General features: G+C 37.7%; 1 protein-coding gene across 4 annotated transcripts in view; it reads left to right on the plus strand.

The window, feature by feature from the left end:
* The window catches only part of LOC109400987 (early estrogen-induced gene 1 protein), a 337,105-nt gene that overhangs the window by 204,564 nt on the left and 113,647 nt on the right, over positions 1 to 18,894 (plus strand). For all 4 annotated transcript variants that reach the window (XM_062851358.1, XM_062851355.1, XM_062851356.1 and 1 more), the window contains exons 3-7: positions 246 to 393; positions 10,495 to 10,658; positions 10,730 to 10,944; positions 11,010 to 11,287; positions 11,378 to 11,460. In XM_062851358.1, the coding sequence (XP_062707342.1) occupies positions 246 to 393; positions 10,495 to 10,658; positions 10,730 to 10,944; positions 11,010 to 11,287; positions 11,378 to 11,460 (888 nt within the window). The remainder of the gene's footprint in view (positions 1 to 245; positions 394 to 10,494; positions 10,659 to 10,729; positions 10,945 to 11,009; positions 11,288 to 11,377; positions 11,461 to 18,894) is intronic.

The following is an 18,894-nucleotide window of genomic DNA, read 5'->3' on the forward strand; positions in this document are numbered from 1 at the left end:
ATCGCGCTGCTGCTGCTGCTGTCGTGCCGCTTCAGGCTGGCTGGCAGACTAACCGGCTACATGTCGACTCTGTCTGCTGGTTACAAGAGCTTTCACTTTTGTTCCTAACTGGGTATGCTGTATAAATACGTGCACAAACTCACTCGTTTAACCGGTTAAATGATGCTCTCGTAAATTATAGATGAAAACAGGTGAACTAATCTAATGCAACTTTCGTTTTCTCTGATTTTTTTTTCCCACCGCAGGGAGGAGGTGAAAAATCACACAGTCAAATGGCGGCAAAAGTTCGAGTTTCCCTGCAAGATGACATCGAATGCGTCCACCGGCGTGCTGGATCCCTGCACGGTGCGGATATCGATACGAAAGGAGATTAAGGGGGGTAGGAGTTTTCAGGTAAGCATGGGGATGTTGTATTGTTGGGAATATGAATGCACTTCGAATTCTATTTACGTCCATTATAGCGGAGCCGTGAAAAAATCGATATTAAACTATTTTCGTTAAATTAAAAATATTAGATGCAAACATATCGTTTCCGGATTTTCATCAAAGTTTGCGTATTGATCGCTGGCTCGCACTTGTGGCTATCAATGTTTCGATACCTTATAGTGGTTTCGCAGCGCGGTGTCACGAACACTAATGCAAATCTACTGGTTGAAAATATGCCCATTTGATTTTGCTGGGAACAGCTGATCTTTGTTTACTATTTTCAACCAGTAACTGAGGTGGTGTTCGTGTAATGCAGCGTGTACGTACACGCAACACTACTAAAAGCAGAAACCACTATTGCATGACTAAAATTAGAGATGTGTGGAATACCGACAACACTGCAAACTAAGAAAAATATTTCAAAAAAAAAATAATAATAATATTCATTGCGAGGTATAAAATGCAGCGAGAGGCATATTCCAAGTGTCATGCGGTTAAAAACACCGCAGATATACAATTTTATGAAAACTGGCATCACTGTCCGTGATATGTAAAACATTTTCCAAATAGTATTGCAGAACAAAATAATCTCAAAATAGTTTAGTATTATCTAGCATATCTCAAAAACCTGCGAACCAACGAAGATGTTGTCTTCAAAAAAGTTGTTTAGAAGCCCAGAAGCAATAACTTAGTATAGTAGCTGGAAACACTGTCGGATATGGACAACATAAATCTTAACTAAATGTTAAAGATACTTCGAGAGATACTCCACTAAAGTCATTAAGTTTAATTTAGTGCCTAACATCATCTAGAATTCATTGTAGTGATATACAGGGGATGGCCAAAATGTTTGGGATAGGCAACTTTTTTTCTCCCACAAAAAAATTCAACATGCTGTAACTTTTCATAGAGTGCATCAAAAAATCTCAAATTTTGACTGTTTGTCAATCTATTATGTGTGCATCATTGGTACAAATTTGGGCTTGATTGATTAATTTTTCGCGAAGTTAGAACCGTTCGCGTAGAACACTATTTTTTAGACAGCTCATTTTTGAGCTGTCATAACTCGGAAACCAGTGAACCAAATTGAATGATTTTTTTAACGTTTATCAACAATATATTGATACTCAATACGACGTTATAAAATGTAATATTTTCTCACGGCGAATTAAGTTATATCGGGTTGAAATTTTTACCCATATAGAGGAAAATAAGTAAAATTTACAATACCACACAAAAATTATTAAATGTGTTCTTCCTTCAATCTAAATAGGCTCTAATATATCTGATTAGAGATAATTTGAGAACAGAAGTGGAAAATCTTTGGTTATCAACACTAAAATTTTTTCACATTAATGTAAAAAAAAATACATTTTTTCAAGAAAAGTCCAAAAAGTGTCAATCCATGATAACTTTTTTCAGCGTTTAAAAAGTATCTATGTTTTAATAGTTTGTGAAGCATTTACATATTGTTAGTGTACGTTCAAAATTTCATTCAATTCGGTTTACTGGTTTCCGAGATATGACAGCTCAAAAATGCGTTGTCTAAAAAAAGGTGTTTTACCCGAACGGTTCTAACTTCGCGAAATATTAATCAATCAAGCCCAAATTTGTACCAATGATGCATATATAATAGGTTGACAAACAGTCAAAATTTGAGATTTTTTGATGCGCTCTATGAAAAGATATAGCATGCTGAACTTTTTTTGTGAGAGAAATAAAAGTTGCCTATCCCAAACATTTTGGCCATCCCCTGTATATAATGGCTGACAATTATCCAAATGATTATGATTCATACATTAGTAGATGCATTTTCGTCAAAACTTTCAAATTTTAATAAAAATCATAGAAATGTCACAGGCAGAATATTCTGTTGGCTTTTGATGCAGTCTTTTGATGAAAATTTCAGTAAAGATTCGGATGCGTTTGCCTCGAAACTCACGTCATATTATCCAATTCAAACAATACGGAAATGTTCAAAAAGTTAGCGTAAAAGCTTTTATGACTTTCGGGGTAAATATAATTTGATGATGATGATGATGATGATTGTGTACCCACCATCAGCGCAAGGATTACCTATGGCTGCAGAGTCATACCGGAACGGAATGATCTACCTGATGGTTTGTTGTAGCAGGGTAAGCTAAATTCACTGGAGACCTTCGGAAAACAACATGATAATTGTTATCTCGTGACAAAGTCTGGCCACCCCACGAACATTTGCCCGGAAACCAGTTCATTTAACTTCCTTAGGCTACCCCTCCGAAATCCCCATATATGTCATGTTCAAATATAAAAAGTAATAATAAGGAACGAACTCACCGGGTAATCCTGACCAGCTGGTTTTCTATGTTTGGCTTTGGTCTCAGCATGCAAACGGTCCAACCATATTAAATATGCACTCGTTCACACCGCTCGTTGATCCTCCGATCGTCCATCGAAGAATCCAAAAAAAAATACATAAGCGAGAGTACCCGACGCACTGAAAAACAATCTCTTGGATACTAGCATTTCCGAACTCGGAATAACGACGAACACGAGCACCACGATGCGGGCAATGTGGTCTCTTGCCACCGAGCCATCGTCGATCGTTTACACAAAGTGCGAACAAAAAAAACAAAGAAAAATGCAAAAACGCGGGAACGACGAAATGCGGCAAGTTTCAGCCTCCGCGCCCTGCTTGTCACTGACGACCGACGACCGTTCACTCTTCCATCAGCGTTCCACCCAAGTACAAACGAAAACACAAAGAAAAATACGAAAACGCGGTAAAGACGAAATGCGGCATGTTTCAGCCTCTGCGCCCTGCTTGTCACTGACGACCGACGACCGTTCACTCTTCCATCAGCGTTCCACCCAAGTACGAACGAAAACACAAAGAAAAATGCAAAAACGCGGGAACGACGAAATGCGGCATGTTTTAGCCTCCGCGCCCTGCTTGTCACTGACGACCGACGACCGTTCACTCTTCCATCAGCGTTCCACCCAAGTACGAACGAAAACACAAAGAAAAATGCAAAAACGCGGGAACGACGAAATGCGGCATGTTTCAGCCTCCGCGCCCTGCTTGTCACTGACGACCGACGACCGTTCACTCTTCCATCAGCGTTCCACCCAAGTACGAACGAAAACACAAAGAAAAATGCAAAAACGCGGGAACGACGAAATGCGGCATGTTTCAGCCTCCGCGCCCTGCTTGTCACTGACGACCGACGACCGTTCACTCTTTCATCAGCATTCCACTCAAGTACGAACTAAAAACACAAAGAAAAATGCAAAAACGCGGGAACGACGAAATGCGGCATGTTTCAGCCTCCACGCCCTGCTTGTCACTGACGACCGACGACCGTTCACTCTTTCATCAGCATTCCACTCAAGTACGAACTAAAAACACAAAGAAAAATGCAAAAACGCGGGAACGACGAAATGCGGCATGTTTCAGCCTCCACGCCCTGCTTGTCACTGACGACCGACGACCGTTCACTCTTTCATCAGCATTCCACTCAAGTACGAACTAAAAACACAAAGAAAAATGCAAAAACGCGGGAACGACGAAATGCGGCATGTTTTAGCCTCCGCGCCCTGCTTGTCACTGACGACCGACGACCGTTCACTCTTCCATCAGCGTTCCACCCAAGTACGAACGAAAACACAAAGAAAAATGCAAAAACGCGGGAACGACGAAATGCGGCATGTTTCAGCCTCCGCGCCCTGCTTGTCACTGACGACCGACGACCGTTCACTCTTCCATCAGCGTTCCACCCAAGTACGAACGAAAACACAAAGAAAAATGCAAAAACGCGGGAACGACGAAATGCGGCATGTTTCAGCCTCCGCGCCCTGCTTGTCACTGACGACCGACGACCGTTCACTCTTTCATCAGCATTCCACTCAAGTACGAACTAAAAACACAAAGAAAAATGCAAAAACGCGGGAACGACGAAATGCGGCATGTTTCAGCCTCCACGCCCTGCTTGTCACTGACTTTCGGGGTAAATATAATTTGTGATAAAACACATTCCACGCATTACGTGTTGCGCGAGAATCAAACTTTTGCTTCCAAAAATCGTTGTTGTTAAATACATGCTAACCAGCATATCAAACGATCAGATTTGAATAGAAGATTCATTTTAAGCTTTCTAATTGGGACTTAGAACTTTATTTTTCGAAAGAAATCAAGAAATACAGCGTTACGGGACACCATTGCAAAAAAAAGACGAATGTTGACCGAACGCCAAGAAATTTTCTACTTTCAAGAAGCAGTTTTCAAAGTTTCAGGTACTATTAGAATAATATAAATAATTATCTTCATTTTGGTGCAAAAAGAATCATGATCGGCAGCAGGAGCCCGGAAATATTGTTCAATGAAGTTCAAAAACCGCGATGTAAAAACATTGCAATAAACCTGTGCTTTTGCACCGTATTATCCGGCTCGTATCTTGCAGCATTTCGTCAGGTGCGCTTGCAGATTGGTCCAATAAATGTTGCTATTCGTTCAATGAAGATTTTTTTTAAAGGAGTTGAATACGTTTCGATTAAAGTGATTGTAGTGAACTCCAGCGGATCCATCGAATGAACATTTTGTAAACATTAGGACAATATTTACATTATAAGCAACATACCAATTCCATGCCCGTTTTCAATAGACGTCAATGCCAAGTTTTGTCAGAACCGCGCTATTTCTTGATTCGAACACCAATTTTCTGAATGAGCATGACCAAACGATGTCTATAGCATTGCACACATCCATAAATATTCATTTGATGGTATTTGTATTAGCAATGCGTACCCTCAGAAGACTTCAATGGGACATTTCTGACGACTACTTCTGGCTTTGTACATCCTTTAGGAATTTCTTAAAAGCTTCTAGAGATATCTTTACAGGAATTTCTAGAAAAATTTCTTGCGAAATTCAGGAAGTCTTAGATTTCTTGAAGAATTCCTGGGACATTCCCTGGAGGAATTCCTAACGATATTCATAAAGAAATTCTTGGGAGAATACCTGGGGAAATTTAGGACGAATTCCTGCTAAAGCCTAGGAATAACTGGAGAAATTTATGAAGGAATCTATGGAAGAGTTCCTGAACAAACAATTGCAGAAATTCCCAGTGGTATCCCGTAAGAAACTTTAAGAATTTGAGGAAAAATTCCTTCAGGAACCTCTGAAGGAGCTCTTACTGACAACAGTAGAAGAATGTCTGTATAAAGCTGTGGCCTTCCTATATGTGAAAAAATCTTTGAAGGTATTCCAGTAAGGCAGCCCAGCGTCGTTAAACTTATAAAATGATCCATAAAAAATTGCCAATTGATCCATAGATAACTTTACAATATGCCAAAGAAGCATACCAGGAAACCATAAAGCTATCATTTGGATCCGTGATACATTGTCGAATGCTCCCTTGCCTTCGAAAAAATAAGCAATAAAAAATTTCAGAATTTCATAAACTGCTCCTTGAAATGGTTGAAACGATCCCTAGAATGATCCATAAAAAATAGGAAGCGATCCCATAAAAATAGAAAATAGAAAACGATCCATAAAGTATGAAAAATGATCCATAGAAAATAGAAGAACGATTCATAAAACATAGAAAATGATCCATAAAATTTTGGAATCGATCCAAAATAATTTGGAAATGAATCATAAAAATTAGGAATTGATCTTTAAAATATAGGAAATGATCCATAGGCCGACAGTGTAACGTCGTCCATGGTTTTGTTGGATCCATATTTTTATGGATCATTTTCTCAATTTTATGGATCGAAAAAAATATGGATCGTTCCCAAAGTTTTATTAATCATTTCTTATATTTTATGGATCGTTTTCCAATTTTCTATGGATCATTTTCAATATTTAATAGATCAATTTCTATTTTCTATGGATCATTTTATATATTTTTAAGTATCGTATCCTATGTTTTCATGGATCATTCAATGAATCGTTTCAGCCATTTCATGGCGCGATTCACGAAATTCTGAATTTTTTTAATGATAAATTTTAGGAAATGAAGGGAGCATTCGACAATGTTTCATGGATTCAAATAACTGCTTTATGGTTTTCTTATATGTTTCTTTTAAATATTGAAAAGTTATCAATGGATCATTTGGCAATTCTTCGTGGATCATTCATGGCGTTTTATATGTAAAAGAGTATTTTCTCATTCCAGTAAGGACTCATGCAGACATCTCTGCAAAAATTTCAAGAGGTATCACTAAAAGAATTCCTGGAACCATGGCTGGCGAGAATCACTGTAAAATCCCTGAAATCTGTGGAAGAATTTATGCAGACATGCAGAAACCCTGAACAAATTCCTGGAAGACTCGCTGAAGGCATTTCTGCAGGAATCCCTGCAGAAACATCACGAAGGAGGAATCCTTGTAGGAATCTCTGGAGGATGTAAATGGCACAAATTTCCTAAATGGAGGAGAACGTACCTCTGGTACCGACCTATTGATACCTGATGACAATCCTGCAGGTTTGAAGGAATTTCTAGAAGAGTCTGAGTTTTTGGCGAAACCCAAAGAAAAAACCTAAGAGAAATTTATTGACAAATTCCTGGAAAAAAATCTGAAAGAATCCTTGATGAGATTTCAAAAGGACTTCCTTGAGAATATTTTTTGGAATGATCCTTGGAAGAATTCCTCCAGAAATCTCAGAAAAAATTGGAAGAATATCTGGAAGTACTCCTGGAGATTCCTCTGCAAGAATCCTTGATGAGATTTCAAAAGGTCTTCCTTGAGAATATTTTTTGGAATGATCCTTAGAAGAATTCCTCCAGAAATCTCAGAAAAAATTGGAAGAATATCTGGAAGTACTCCTGGAGATTCCTCTGCAAAAATTTCTGAAGGAGTTCTTGAGAGAATGCATGAAGGAATTTCTAAAAAAAAATCGAAGAAATGTCTTAAAGAATCCCTGGAGTAATTCTTGAAGCTACTCCTGGATAAATTTTTTTTTGTTGATTTTTTAGAGAAATTCTTGGCGGAATTATAAGGAAATATTACTGGAATTTCTGATGGAAATCCTAAAAGATTCCCTGAAGGAAATTCTGAAGTAATCCAAGCATAAATGTCGGTAGTAAAAGCTGGAGTTATACCTGGATTAAAATTTCTTCATAGATTTCTTCCTTCAGAGGCTTCTTGGCCCAGAAATAACACCAAGAAAAATCTCTTGAGAAGAATCGTTGGATCAGAAATGAGAAATTGCTCCTGTTTTCTGGAGTGTCCTCTGAAAGTTTTTCTGCAAAAAACCTGGAGGAGTTTCAAAAAGAGTCTCTGAACGAACTTCTGAAGCAATTACTAGAAGTATCTTCAGAGATTGATTTTTGTTAAGGGATGTCAGAAGGAATTCCTGACAAATCCCGTAGAGTAATTTTCAAAAGAATCTTTTGAAAAAATGCCGAACGAATTCTTGGAGAAATACAAGGGATAATCTTTGAGGAATTTCGGAAATAATTCTTATACGAATTTCTAAAGTAATCCTTGAATGAATTTCCAAGAAAAAATCAAGGAAGGAATTTCTAAATTTATTTCTGAAGCTCCTGGAGAAATCCCTGTAGGATTCACTAGAAAAGAATAATCTTTTGAGAAATTTTTGGAGAAATCTCTGGAAAATTCCTGAAGCAAACTCTGGAGAAATTTCTAAAGAAAAGTATGAAACACATTCAAAAGAATGTCTAAACGAATCTTAGGAAGATTTTCGTGCTGAAAAAAAAAACCGTAGAAGAATCTTCCGCTGCAAAAAAATGATATAATTCTTTAGTTTTTAAACTTAAAGAAATCTTGAAGAAATTTTTAGAACTTTTGGAGGAGTTCCTGCTGAAATCATGACCGGAATTCCTGAAAAAAAAAAATCAAAACGTATTATTTTATCGGTATGTAAAACGTCCAATTTTTTTCTGTCGAACTAACAGAAATGACCATATATAACAGTTTAAGGAGTGAAAGCTAACACAAGGGTAATTTTTTAAGTGCTCTGTAGAGAGTAGAGGGATTAGGGGCATAATAGACACCCTAAGCAAACGAGTGCGTTAGGCCTATATAACAGAGTAAAACTTAACATATTTTCAGTTGACTTACAACTTTAGCTTGTTTCCTACGTCTTTCAATCATTTACATCAGGTTGAATGTCTTTATTGTGAAGAAATAATGAATTGTAAACCGTGTGTTTTTCAGGGCTGGCATGAAAGGTACGGGGCGAAATGGACACCCATCGGACATAATGGACACCTCTGCATGTTTTATGTAAATTCTTTTGTTACATTGACCAGTTAAGTAATTTGCCTACGGAGATCAATACCACAGAAAAAATACTCCATCTTAGACGAGTTTACAAAATATCAAAGTTAATTAAATAAACGTTAGGCTAAAAAAATCGGATTGATTTTTTCCAAACTCTTTAAAACGCCTAACAGTATGCAATGCGCGTACATCCATTCGTAATTGCCAGTGTTCATTTCGCCCCGAATCCACTACAACATTAAAATTGCTATTTTAAGTAAATTCTGATCAGAAATAAAATACTTCATCCATTGCTAAATCTCCGTATACATGTAGATAAGGTAACAATTCATTTGTTTTTATGGTGGACACACTCCAACGCTCGTAATACCTTATTTGCTGCTGCTTCGAAATTATAAGGATTTCACTATATAAAAAACATATTTCAATTTCAATGATATTTTGGTTATTTTAGAGGAATATAAATGGTACTTTTGAAAAATAGAACCATGATTTGTTCCTTCACACTTATGTATTAAAAGTTTAACATAAAAGTCAACGGTTTCAGCAAAATCAGGGGTGTTCATTTTGCCCCGAGTGTCCATTATGCCCCTAATCCCCCTACCTAGCAAAATAATGAGCGACATCTGAGGTGCTCTCTATTTTGAAATCGTTTTTTTTATCTGATTTGAGATGAAGTTCGGTTTTCAATGTCAGTGTTGTCAACCGTTGGTGTGTTTGACTATAGTTGGCAATTGATGTTTTGTGGTTTCTCAGTCTTGACAAAATCCAAACGCTGTTATTTTATTTTGTCCGACGTTTCGGTCCGTTTGGGACCTTCTTCAGGGACTCAATAGTTACAGTGTTCTCGGCCAGTGTGGTTCGGCAGAACCTGTAACTATCGCAGTCGCATGGATAGAATTTCCCCGCAGTGGTGATCGTTCTCGGATCAGGTATTAAATTCCGGAGTGCTAACTTTGGACCAAGTTTTCTTTCCGATAGGATATCCGATTTGGCTGCGATCGTGTGGGAAAACTCGATCCATGCGACAGTTACAGGTTCTGCCGAGTCACACTGGACAAGAACACTGTTACTATTGAGTCCCTGAAGAAGGTTCCAAACGAACCGAAACGTCGGACAAAATAAGATAAATAACAGCGTTTTGATTTTGTCAAGAATGAGAAGCCACAAAATATCAGTGTTGCCAACAATGTTAAATAATGGATTACGCTAAAAGCACACTACCACATTTTAGTTGTCTACCGCGGTTTGACTCTGAGGTATTGATTCTACATTGTCAGTTTTTATTAAAATATTTTCTGTATCACAATATTACGTTAAATTTGTCACTTGACGTCCACCGTAGCATTGCCCTGCGTGCAATATTAGTTTGACAGTGTTACCAGATGCAAATACAATTGTGTAGAATGACATTTTCACAAGGACAAATTTTTGCCATAGCACTGCCTTATAAGGTTGGATAGCCACTTTATCTATCATGAATATACGAACTATTATATCGTGTGCAGTATAGTTGTCCCATGTTAATAGGGATTCCCATAGAACATAGGACAACTGCGCTGCACACGGTAGTATTTCCCTTGTTGAATACCATTTGCTGTCCACTATAACTTTGCTAATGATTTAAATCTACTTAATTGTAGTAATTCCTTATATTCTTCTCTACATGACCAGTGTTCCATCATCTACCGACAGAATTATTAATATCTAAAGCCATTAAGATTTGCTGTTTGTAGAGTCTCGTCCGTAAAATAGTGGACGTATAAAGAATCAGTGTATACAAAACGAACGTAAACAGAGGCATCAATGTATCGATTATTTATTTTGTCATTGCAGAAACTAGGGTTTATCGATCTTAATTTAGCCGAATTTGCGGGATCCGGACTGATGTCTAGGAAATGCCTCCTGGAGGGATACGATACCCGGCATCGGCAGGATAACTCTATGCTGAACGTGTCGTTACGAATGCACATGATTCAGGGTGATATTTTGTTCAAAGTGTAAGTTTTTTTTTGCGGGGTGGCAGTTGAAAAGTAGCAGTGCTTCTAAACATTCGCATTCACCATTCCAGTCCTTCGCCAAGCCCAAAGTCGAAAGCGCTTCCCCAGGAAAACCTCGGACTTGGCATGCAGCCGCCTGCGTCGTCGGTCGTGGGCCCTCCTGCGGTGGTAGCCCCAGCCGTGACTGCCAATCGCGTATCAACCAAAGATGATTCATCGATAGCGTCCGGGTCGTCCGGATTCGATTCGCTGACCAAGAAGAAACCCCCACTGTTCGCCACTGCGGGTATGGGCTATAAAATTAACCGTAAAGACTTTCCTATGTTTATTTGTCATTGTATCTCATTCTAGATTATCAGCAATCAATCGAGCTGGACCCGCAGTCTTTCCTAGTGACCGATTCCGGTATTTCCGAATCTTCCGAGCCGCCATCGTCCCTACTGGACACGTCCGTTGCGTCGCAAGCGACGCTTCCTTCGCTCATCGGAACCAGTAGCAACGCGCCGCAGTCTGTAGTAGGAAATGCCGTGGGTTCAACGAATACGGTGACGAGCACGGCCACAGCCGCAGGAACGGTTCCCGGCAGCGTTGAAATGGGTCATTCCCGTAACTCCAGTAATACTAGTCAAGTATGTATTCATATGCTGCGGTCGATGGACGTTTTATTCATGGAATAGAACAATGCACTAATCGAATGGCATCTAATTTTCCATTTTCAGATGTCCAAAGGATCCGGTTACAGTAGTTTTTCCCACAGTCAACACTCGAGGCAAAGCTCCGAGGGCGACTCTGGACATCAAAGGTAGGTCATTTGTCGTTGAAATTTCGACTGTTCCTTCCACCTTACCTTGACACACTGCAAAACATTTCTCTCCCTAGACACTGTGCAAATTGGTATTCCATTTTTTTTTTCTCTCTTTTCCGTTTGGTTTTTCGTCTTCTTTCGTTATTTTTTTTAATCTTCCCATGTGTATAGTTTCGTCCCACGTTTTCACTTTATTCTGACTTTTACGAGTTTCGTTTGTTTTTTGTCTAGAGAAAAGTTTCTGCTCCGCTATTTTGAATCTCTTGTGGCTGACATACGAAATCAATGAATAAGGGGAAAACGTATCTTCTCCAAGTTTTCGCCTCATGCGGATAACTGATAAAAATCTTTCGCTGGTTATCGCAGCTTGTAAACTTGCATTAAATCCGCTATCTGTAGGCTGCTAGATAATCTGATTTTCATCGCCAGCAAACGCAGCTTAGATCATGTTAAAATCTACTAACAATGCTGGAGGGTTGGTGCGTGCACAGTAAAAAAAATATCACTCTTTGCAGCTGGTTCGAACACCGAAAATATTTTAGAAATAACTGATAAATGGATTCCCAACACATAAAATAAGCCATTTTGTTCCGAAAATATCCGTTATCCGGTCCTCCTTTTGCCGTGTTCCAATATTTACGAAGTTTGTTAACTCAAAGGGGTTGATTAGGCGGAACCATAAGAAAAGCGGAAAATTATCCCTCTCCTATTGATTCTCCAATTCCTCATCTATACTACTGTCGCTTTGAGTGTTTTATCTTCTTTGGTTCTATCAATTTCCTCCACCTCGAAGAACAATCATTTTCCTGACTACTTTCATTCCACAAATTAATATGCGTGCCTTGAAGTGTGTTGTATGAAAACGACTACTAAACTATTCTAACTAAAAGCACACAACTAATACATCGCATCGAACAGCATTCGAATCGAAACGTTAATCATCAACATCTGAACAGATTGTACTTGAATTTTGCATGCTTTCTAGGGTTTTTGGAGTGTTGCAGACTGATTTAACAAGGCTTAACTTTGATTGAGTGAATCTTTTCATTCAAATTCTAATGCTTGAACAAATTTCTGTTCAAATTTTCCTCCAAATGGATGAAGATTTCATAATTCCTCAAATCAAAATCGTTAATTATGCAACAAGTTGCAAAACTATGATTCTTATTAGCACGAGTCGTTTATTTATTTCTCTTAGTGGGATTTCCAGGATAGCTTTTCAGCGGATTCTCCTGACATTTTTGCGAGGCTTCTGCACAAGTTCTTTCAAAGATACCTCATAAAGAATTTTCCGGAATTTCTCTAGGTGTTCCACGCGGAATTTCTCCCGCAGGCCCTCTGGAAATTTCTCTCAAAGTTTTCCAGAGCTCATCTTGAATTACCTCTAAAATTTACACACGGGAATCCCTCAGGATTTCTTTCGATATTTTTTCCAGAAATTTCTAACAAGCTATCCTAGGGGGTATTCTGAGAAAAATTCTTGGAATAATTCTGGCAAAAACTCCGAGTACAACTATTAGAAATCTCAACAGGAATACCCAAAAAAATCTCGTAACAATTTGCGGCAGGGAATCTTGGACGAATATTGGAAGTCCTTCCGGGAAAATCTAAGAAAAGTTCTAAAACGATGACAGAATGAAATCACAAAAAAAAAACTTCAAGGAAAAACTTGGGAAACCCTCATAAAGAAATCGTGGGAAGAGTTCCTTGACACATATTAGCCATATCTGCTGCAGAAATCCCAAAAACGGAACTCTGAATAACTGAACATCTCTGGGATACATGACATCCTGGGAGTAACATCGGGAAAAACATTTTTAGAGAAATTGATAGGTTCTCCCGAAAATAATTTCAAGTTAAACTTCAAAAATATTCTGCGAAAACTTTCAAGAAATATCCCGAGAAAAACTCCTGTAAAAATCCCGGGAGAAACTCTAGATGAAAGCACACGATTTTTTTAATGAAATTACAAGAGGAACTCCTGAAGATATCTCGCAAGCGGTTTTGGGATAAATACCCGGAAACCTCTGGCAAAAACCCAAGGACAAACCGCTGCAGGAATCCCGTAAAAAACTCCTGAAGAAATTTTGAGATGACATTTTGCAGGAATGCCACGAACACCTTCTATAGAAACTGTGTGTGAAATGCCAGAAGGAACTCCTGCAGAAATCCCAGGAGAAACACCGTATGGACTTGCTGAAAATAATTCGAGATGATGCCGAAAGAAAAAGAGAAATTCCACGACATTATCTGAGATATAATCTGTGGAAAATTCACAGAAACCCTGCAAGGGCTTACAGAGGCGTTACATAAGTTTTTTCTGAGGGTTTCAGTTGCGTTCCATTTGGTCCGAGGGGGTTTTAGGGGAATTTCGGTGGCATTTCAAGAAGTTTCAGAGGATTTTCGGCGGATTTCAGAGACGGTAGTACAGCGGCGTTACATATGCGTTTACGGGTTTTCGGAGGATTTCAGGTGCGTTACATGGGGCCCAATGAGGATTTCCGAGGCATGTTAGGAAGTTTCAAATGGATTTTCTACGGGTTTCAGAGCGGTCACAGAGACGTTTCCGGTGGTTTTGGAGGGTCTCAGGTACGTTACAAGAGCTTCAACGGGATTGAAGAGTTCTGGACGATTTTCAGTGGGTTTCGCCTTGAACCGCCCTTAAAAGCCCCTCTGCAATATCCTGGAACCACCTGAAACCCTGTGAAACCCATAACAACGCCTAAATGCCCCCCCCCCCCCTGACACATCGTGGAACACTGTGATATCCCCTCAAATGCCACTGAAATCTCCCTGAAATGCCCCATAAACCCTTGAATTGCCCCTAAAAATTCCCCTGACATCCTGGAACCCCCTGAAAACTTTAGTGTTTTTTTTTTTTCACTTCTACCGCTTGACTTTTTTGCGATTTTTAATAACGCGGTTTTATAATGACGCTTTTTTTTCTAAATAACGCGGTTTATACGTGTTTTTTTACGCGGTTCCATTACTGTCATAAAAAACTTCAGTGTATATTTTCCTATATGGAATGAATACACGAAACGATTGAATGACTGCAAGACTCTTTGAGTTTAACGCTACCGAACAAATTAATTCCTGGAATAATAAATGGGGGCTCCTGTTAGCCTAGTGGTTAAGGCTATGGACCGCCAATCCGGAGACGGTGGGTTCGATTCCCGTTCCAATCGGTAAAATTTTCTCGACCTCTGGGCATAGTGTATCATTGTACTTGCCTCACAATATACAAATTCATGCAATCAATGGCAGGCAATGAAAGCCTTTCAATTAATAACTGTGGAAGTGCTCAAAGAACACTAAGATGAAGCGAGGCAGACCAAGTCCCAGTGCCGACGTAGAGCCATAAAGAAGAAGAAGAATAATGAACGCTGGGTCTCTTGTCAACGAGCGAAGTACCATACCGAATGCCAGCGTGACACTTTGAGTAGGCTTCCGTGCCAGCTTACAAGCATTCGCAAACATACGTTTGGGTAAATTTTTCCATTTAAATTTTAAATTTCTGAGAATGTATGAATCTGGGTGTTCCAAATAAATGCAAATGAATGTATCTGTTTTTATATGACTGCAATACTCAATATATGACCATTGTTTCTGTATATATTTTGAAACGCATACACAGGTAACAATTTGATACTGTACAAACGTTTTTCCAACTATTTTAAATCATCTTTCATTTGAACAAATTCTTTATTCAGCTCCTAAACATCTAATTTTGGTGATTTTATACAACCCTTAGCTGATTTGAGGCTCATTAGAAGACTGATTTAAGGCTGAATATGTGCTTAATCAGTAATCAATAAAATGTATTTATTGTGTAAACATTGAAAAAAATCTTTTCCGTGAGCCTACCATTTACTGCTGAACTAAGCCTGTATTGAGGTTGAAGAAGCGATGTGGACTATACGAAAACTAGCTTGGGTCAGCTGTCTAAAAATCAAGCAAATGTAAACAAATCGACATTTTGATGATTTTGCATGTAGTGGTATAGATTCTATGTGTAGAGTTTATGTTTTTCGTCAAAAAGCATTCCAAAAGTTTATTAGACTTAAACTTAAAACACTTTATGTAACATTATGTAAGAACCAATATTTTTGTTATATAGTCAGAGTCGTAGCGTGCGGTTGGCCAGGTTGGCCCCCGCCAAGGGCGACAGCCGCAGAGGGGCGCCGAAAAGGCCTAAGGCTAGAAGGAAAAAGGATGATGCTATTGTTTTCTTGAATGTTATCAAGATTTCACCATTTTCAGTATCTAAGATTTGTTTTTTTTCTTAGTTTCTCCATATTCTCAAAAAATCAGAATTCTCTAGTTTATTTTGAACATTTACCATGATGTCTTCATGGAATTTATCTACTATTCTATTTTGACGAACTATTTTAGGTTTTTAATGAGCAAATCAAAATCAACATGCTTTCAAAGTTCTAGTCAAAGTTCTTTCTAAAAGTCATTTTAAAAAAATCCTAAACATGTTCACAAGAGAATGTCTTAAGGCCACTTCTAAGGATTTTCTACGCACTTATTTATTTATTTTTTTTTATTTCTTAAGAAATTCAAGATCTAGGACAGGCCTGCCCAACCTTTTTCGGCCGCGGGCCACTGGTGAAACTTTATACCAGTCGACGGGCCAGAAATAAAAATTCGATAATAATACATTATGTTTTATCTTTTCTGAGCATTGCTAGTTAATAGAAAAGAACTTTCATAATTTTTAAGAAGAAAACTTTTTTTTCAGTTTGATGTTTCTAATGAACTTTTAAAGCTTTTTTGAAAATTCTTGCAGAATATTGGAGCTTGGAAGAGTATTTAGGAAGTTTCAATGACATGTTTCTGTGTAGTACCAGACAAAGCTATTAATTGGCACACAAAGCTTCAAAAATTGTGATTTGATTTTTCATGTTTTTCCGAAATTACTCAAAGTTGATGTTTTTTATTTAGTTTTACAATCTCATCAAGAGAATTTTCACAAACACAATAATTTTATTGTTGAGAATATTTACTTCAAATATGTAGGAAACTCAAACCAAATGCTTCCATATTTTTGAACTTTTTGAAAAATTTTCAAAATACATTCTAAAACTCACTCTAGTTTTTAAAATTATGAATATACATTTCTATTGAAAAAGGAATATATTCAGAATTATTATTCCTCGGGCTAAATTCTATTATTTTCCTCCAATCGTGCCGTGGGCCAAACAAAATGTCTTCGCGGGCCGGATCCGGCCCGCGGGCCGTACGTTGGGCAGCCCTGATCTAGGATATCTAGGAATTTATTCAGAAATTAGTCAATGAGTTTTTCCTGATATTTCTCTAAGGATTTTATTAGATAATCTTCCAAATTTTCCACAAGTACTTTTAGTAGATATTCCCAAAAATTTTCAATGATAGATTTGTAAATTTTTTTCAAGGATGCCTTCAGAAATTCCTTCACAGAGAAAAATCTTCATACTTCTATTTCTCAATACTACTATTCCACATTTTTCTGTGGGTTTTTTTTTCCTGGAAAATCTTCATTGATCTTGTGTTTTAATTTTCCAGAGCTTCCTTCAGAAATTCTTATAGAGATTCCTGCATAAATATCTTTAAGGTTAACTTTGAAACTGTAAATTTCCTTAGTAGTTCCTCCACAGATTTCAATAAAAAATCCTGCAGCGATTCCCTTAGAAATCCCTCCAGGGATTCCTTCAGAAATACATTTGAAAGTACCTTCAAAAATTAATACAGATATTTTTTTAGAAAATCGGCTTTTTTAGTAAATTAATTAAAGTTTCCTTAAGTAAGTCCTGTATGGATTCCTTCATAACGCTTACAAAAACTTTCATTGATTCTTTCCGAAATTGTTTCATGTTCGGTAGAAATTTCTCCATGAATTTCTGCTGGAATTCCCCTAGAAAACCTTTTATGAATTTTCTCGTAAATTCCTCCAGAAAACCATGAATTTGAAATCATAATTTCTTCGGATATTGATCTGAGTATTCTGTTGGAAAATCTGCCATTGATTTTTCAAAATTTCTTCAATGGATACTTTTGAAAGTCTTCCATGGGTTCCTTAAGAAACTTCAACAGGGATTTTGTCAAAAAATCTCCCATGGTCCCTTTCAGCAGTTCTTCCAATGTTTCACCACAAATTCCCACAGGCTTTCCTTAAGGCGTTTCTTCACAAACTACTGATGCCATGAATTCCTGCAAGAATAACTCCATGAATTCCATTGGAAATTCTTGCTGATATGTCTCCCGGATTTCCATGTTCACCGGATGTTCCTGCTGTAATTCCTTCAGTGATTCCTGCATATTTTCATTCTGTAATTCCAGCAGGAATTCTTCCAGAGATTTCAACAAAAGCTCAAAGGAGATTTAGTTAGGAACTCCTCCTGGTATTTATCCATATCCATGGTTCGTCTACCCGAACAGAGGAAAAAAGCTCAATAATAGCATATTTTGATACGGAGATCAAAAAGTGGTATTTGTTTGTTTGAGATAAGAGGTAAAAGTACTGAAAATAATATCTCAATTTTATTTCTGAAACATCATCATCATAGCACATTTAGCTCTTGGTAAGATCTAACCAATAGCAGTGAGCTATTTGATTGATCTTCAAATATCAAATTTTGCTATTGGATAGATGGTTCAAGAAAAAATTTTTGCTATTATTTTCAGTACTTTTACCTCTTATCTCAAACAAACCAATATCACATTTTGATCGTCAGTACTTGGACTCTGCCTGGGTATGATAACTGAAAATTTTCTTACAGATCTTCTGGAAAATATTTTGGTAGAACCAATTGAAAACAAAATTCAGTTGCACAAAAATTTCAGAAATGAAAAGAAAAATACTGTAAGATTTTTTGAAGAAACTCATGCATCATTTTTGTTCTGACATCTGAAATGTCATTTCTAATTATTGTGCTCATCTTATTGAGATTCTTCAAATGCAAAAATGGGTTCGAACTTCTACTCGCATGTATAAAACAAATAAATTTTAGAAAATTTCTGGGCAACTCTCATTGAAATTCCCGAAGAAAAACACTATAACAAAATTGACGTGATTTTGTTTCTTCGAACCACCAAAATCAATCTGTTCAAGAAATTTATAAAAATAAATTACTACAAAGTTTTACTGATTATCTGTGTCCAATTGTCGTGGGGCGCCAATCTGAATGCTTGCCAAGGGCGCCATGGGACCACACTACGGCTCTGTATATAGTATATCAATACCGCATAACCTATAAACCAAAGTAGTTACCGCTTTCCCGGCACTGCGTAATCCAACCTAATATGATGGAAGAGAGTGTTGGCAGCACAACGCTGATGCGGACTTCGATACCATCCTCAGAATCAACCGTGTATCTATATTTACTGTATGAACAAAACGAAGGAGAAAATGCCCTATCTAACAGTTTCACTTATTGCTTTTAAGGG

The sequence above is a fragment of the Aedes albopictus genome, chromosome 2, assembly GCF_035046485.1.
Source record: "Aedes albopictus strain Foshan chromosome 2, AalbF5, whole genome shotgun sequence".
In the NCBI taxonomy this organism is placed as follows: Eukaryota; Metazoa; Arthropoda; class Insecta; order Diptera; family Culicidae; genus Aedes; species Aedes albopictus.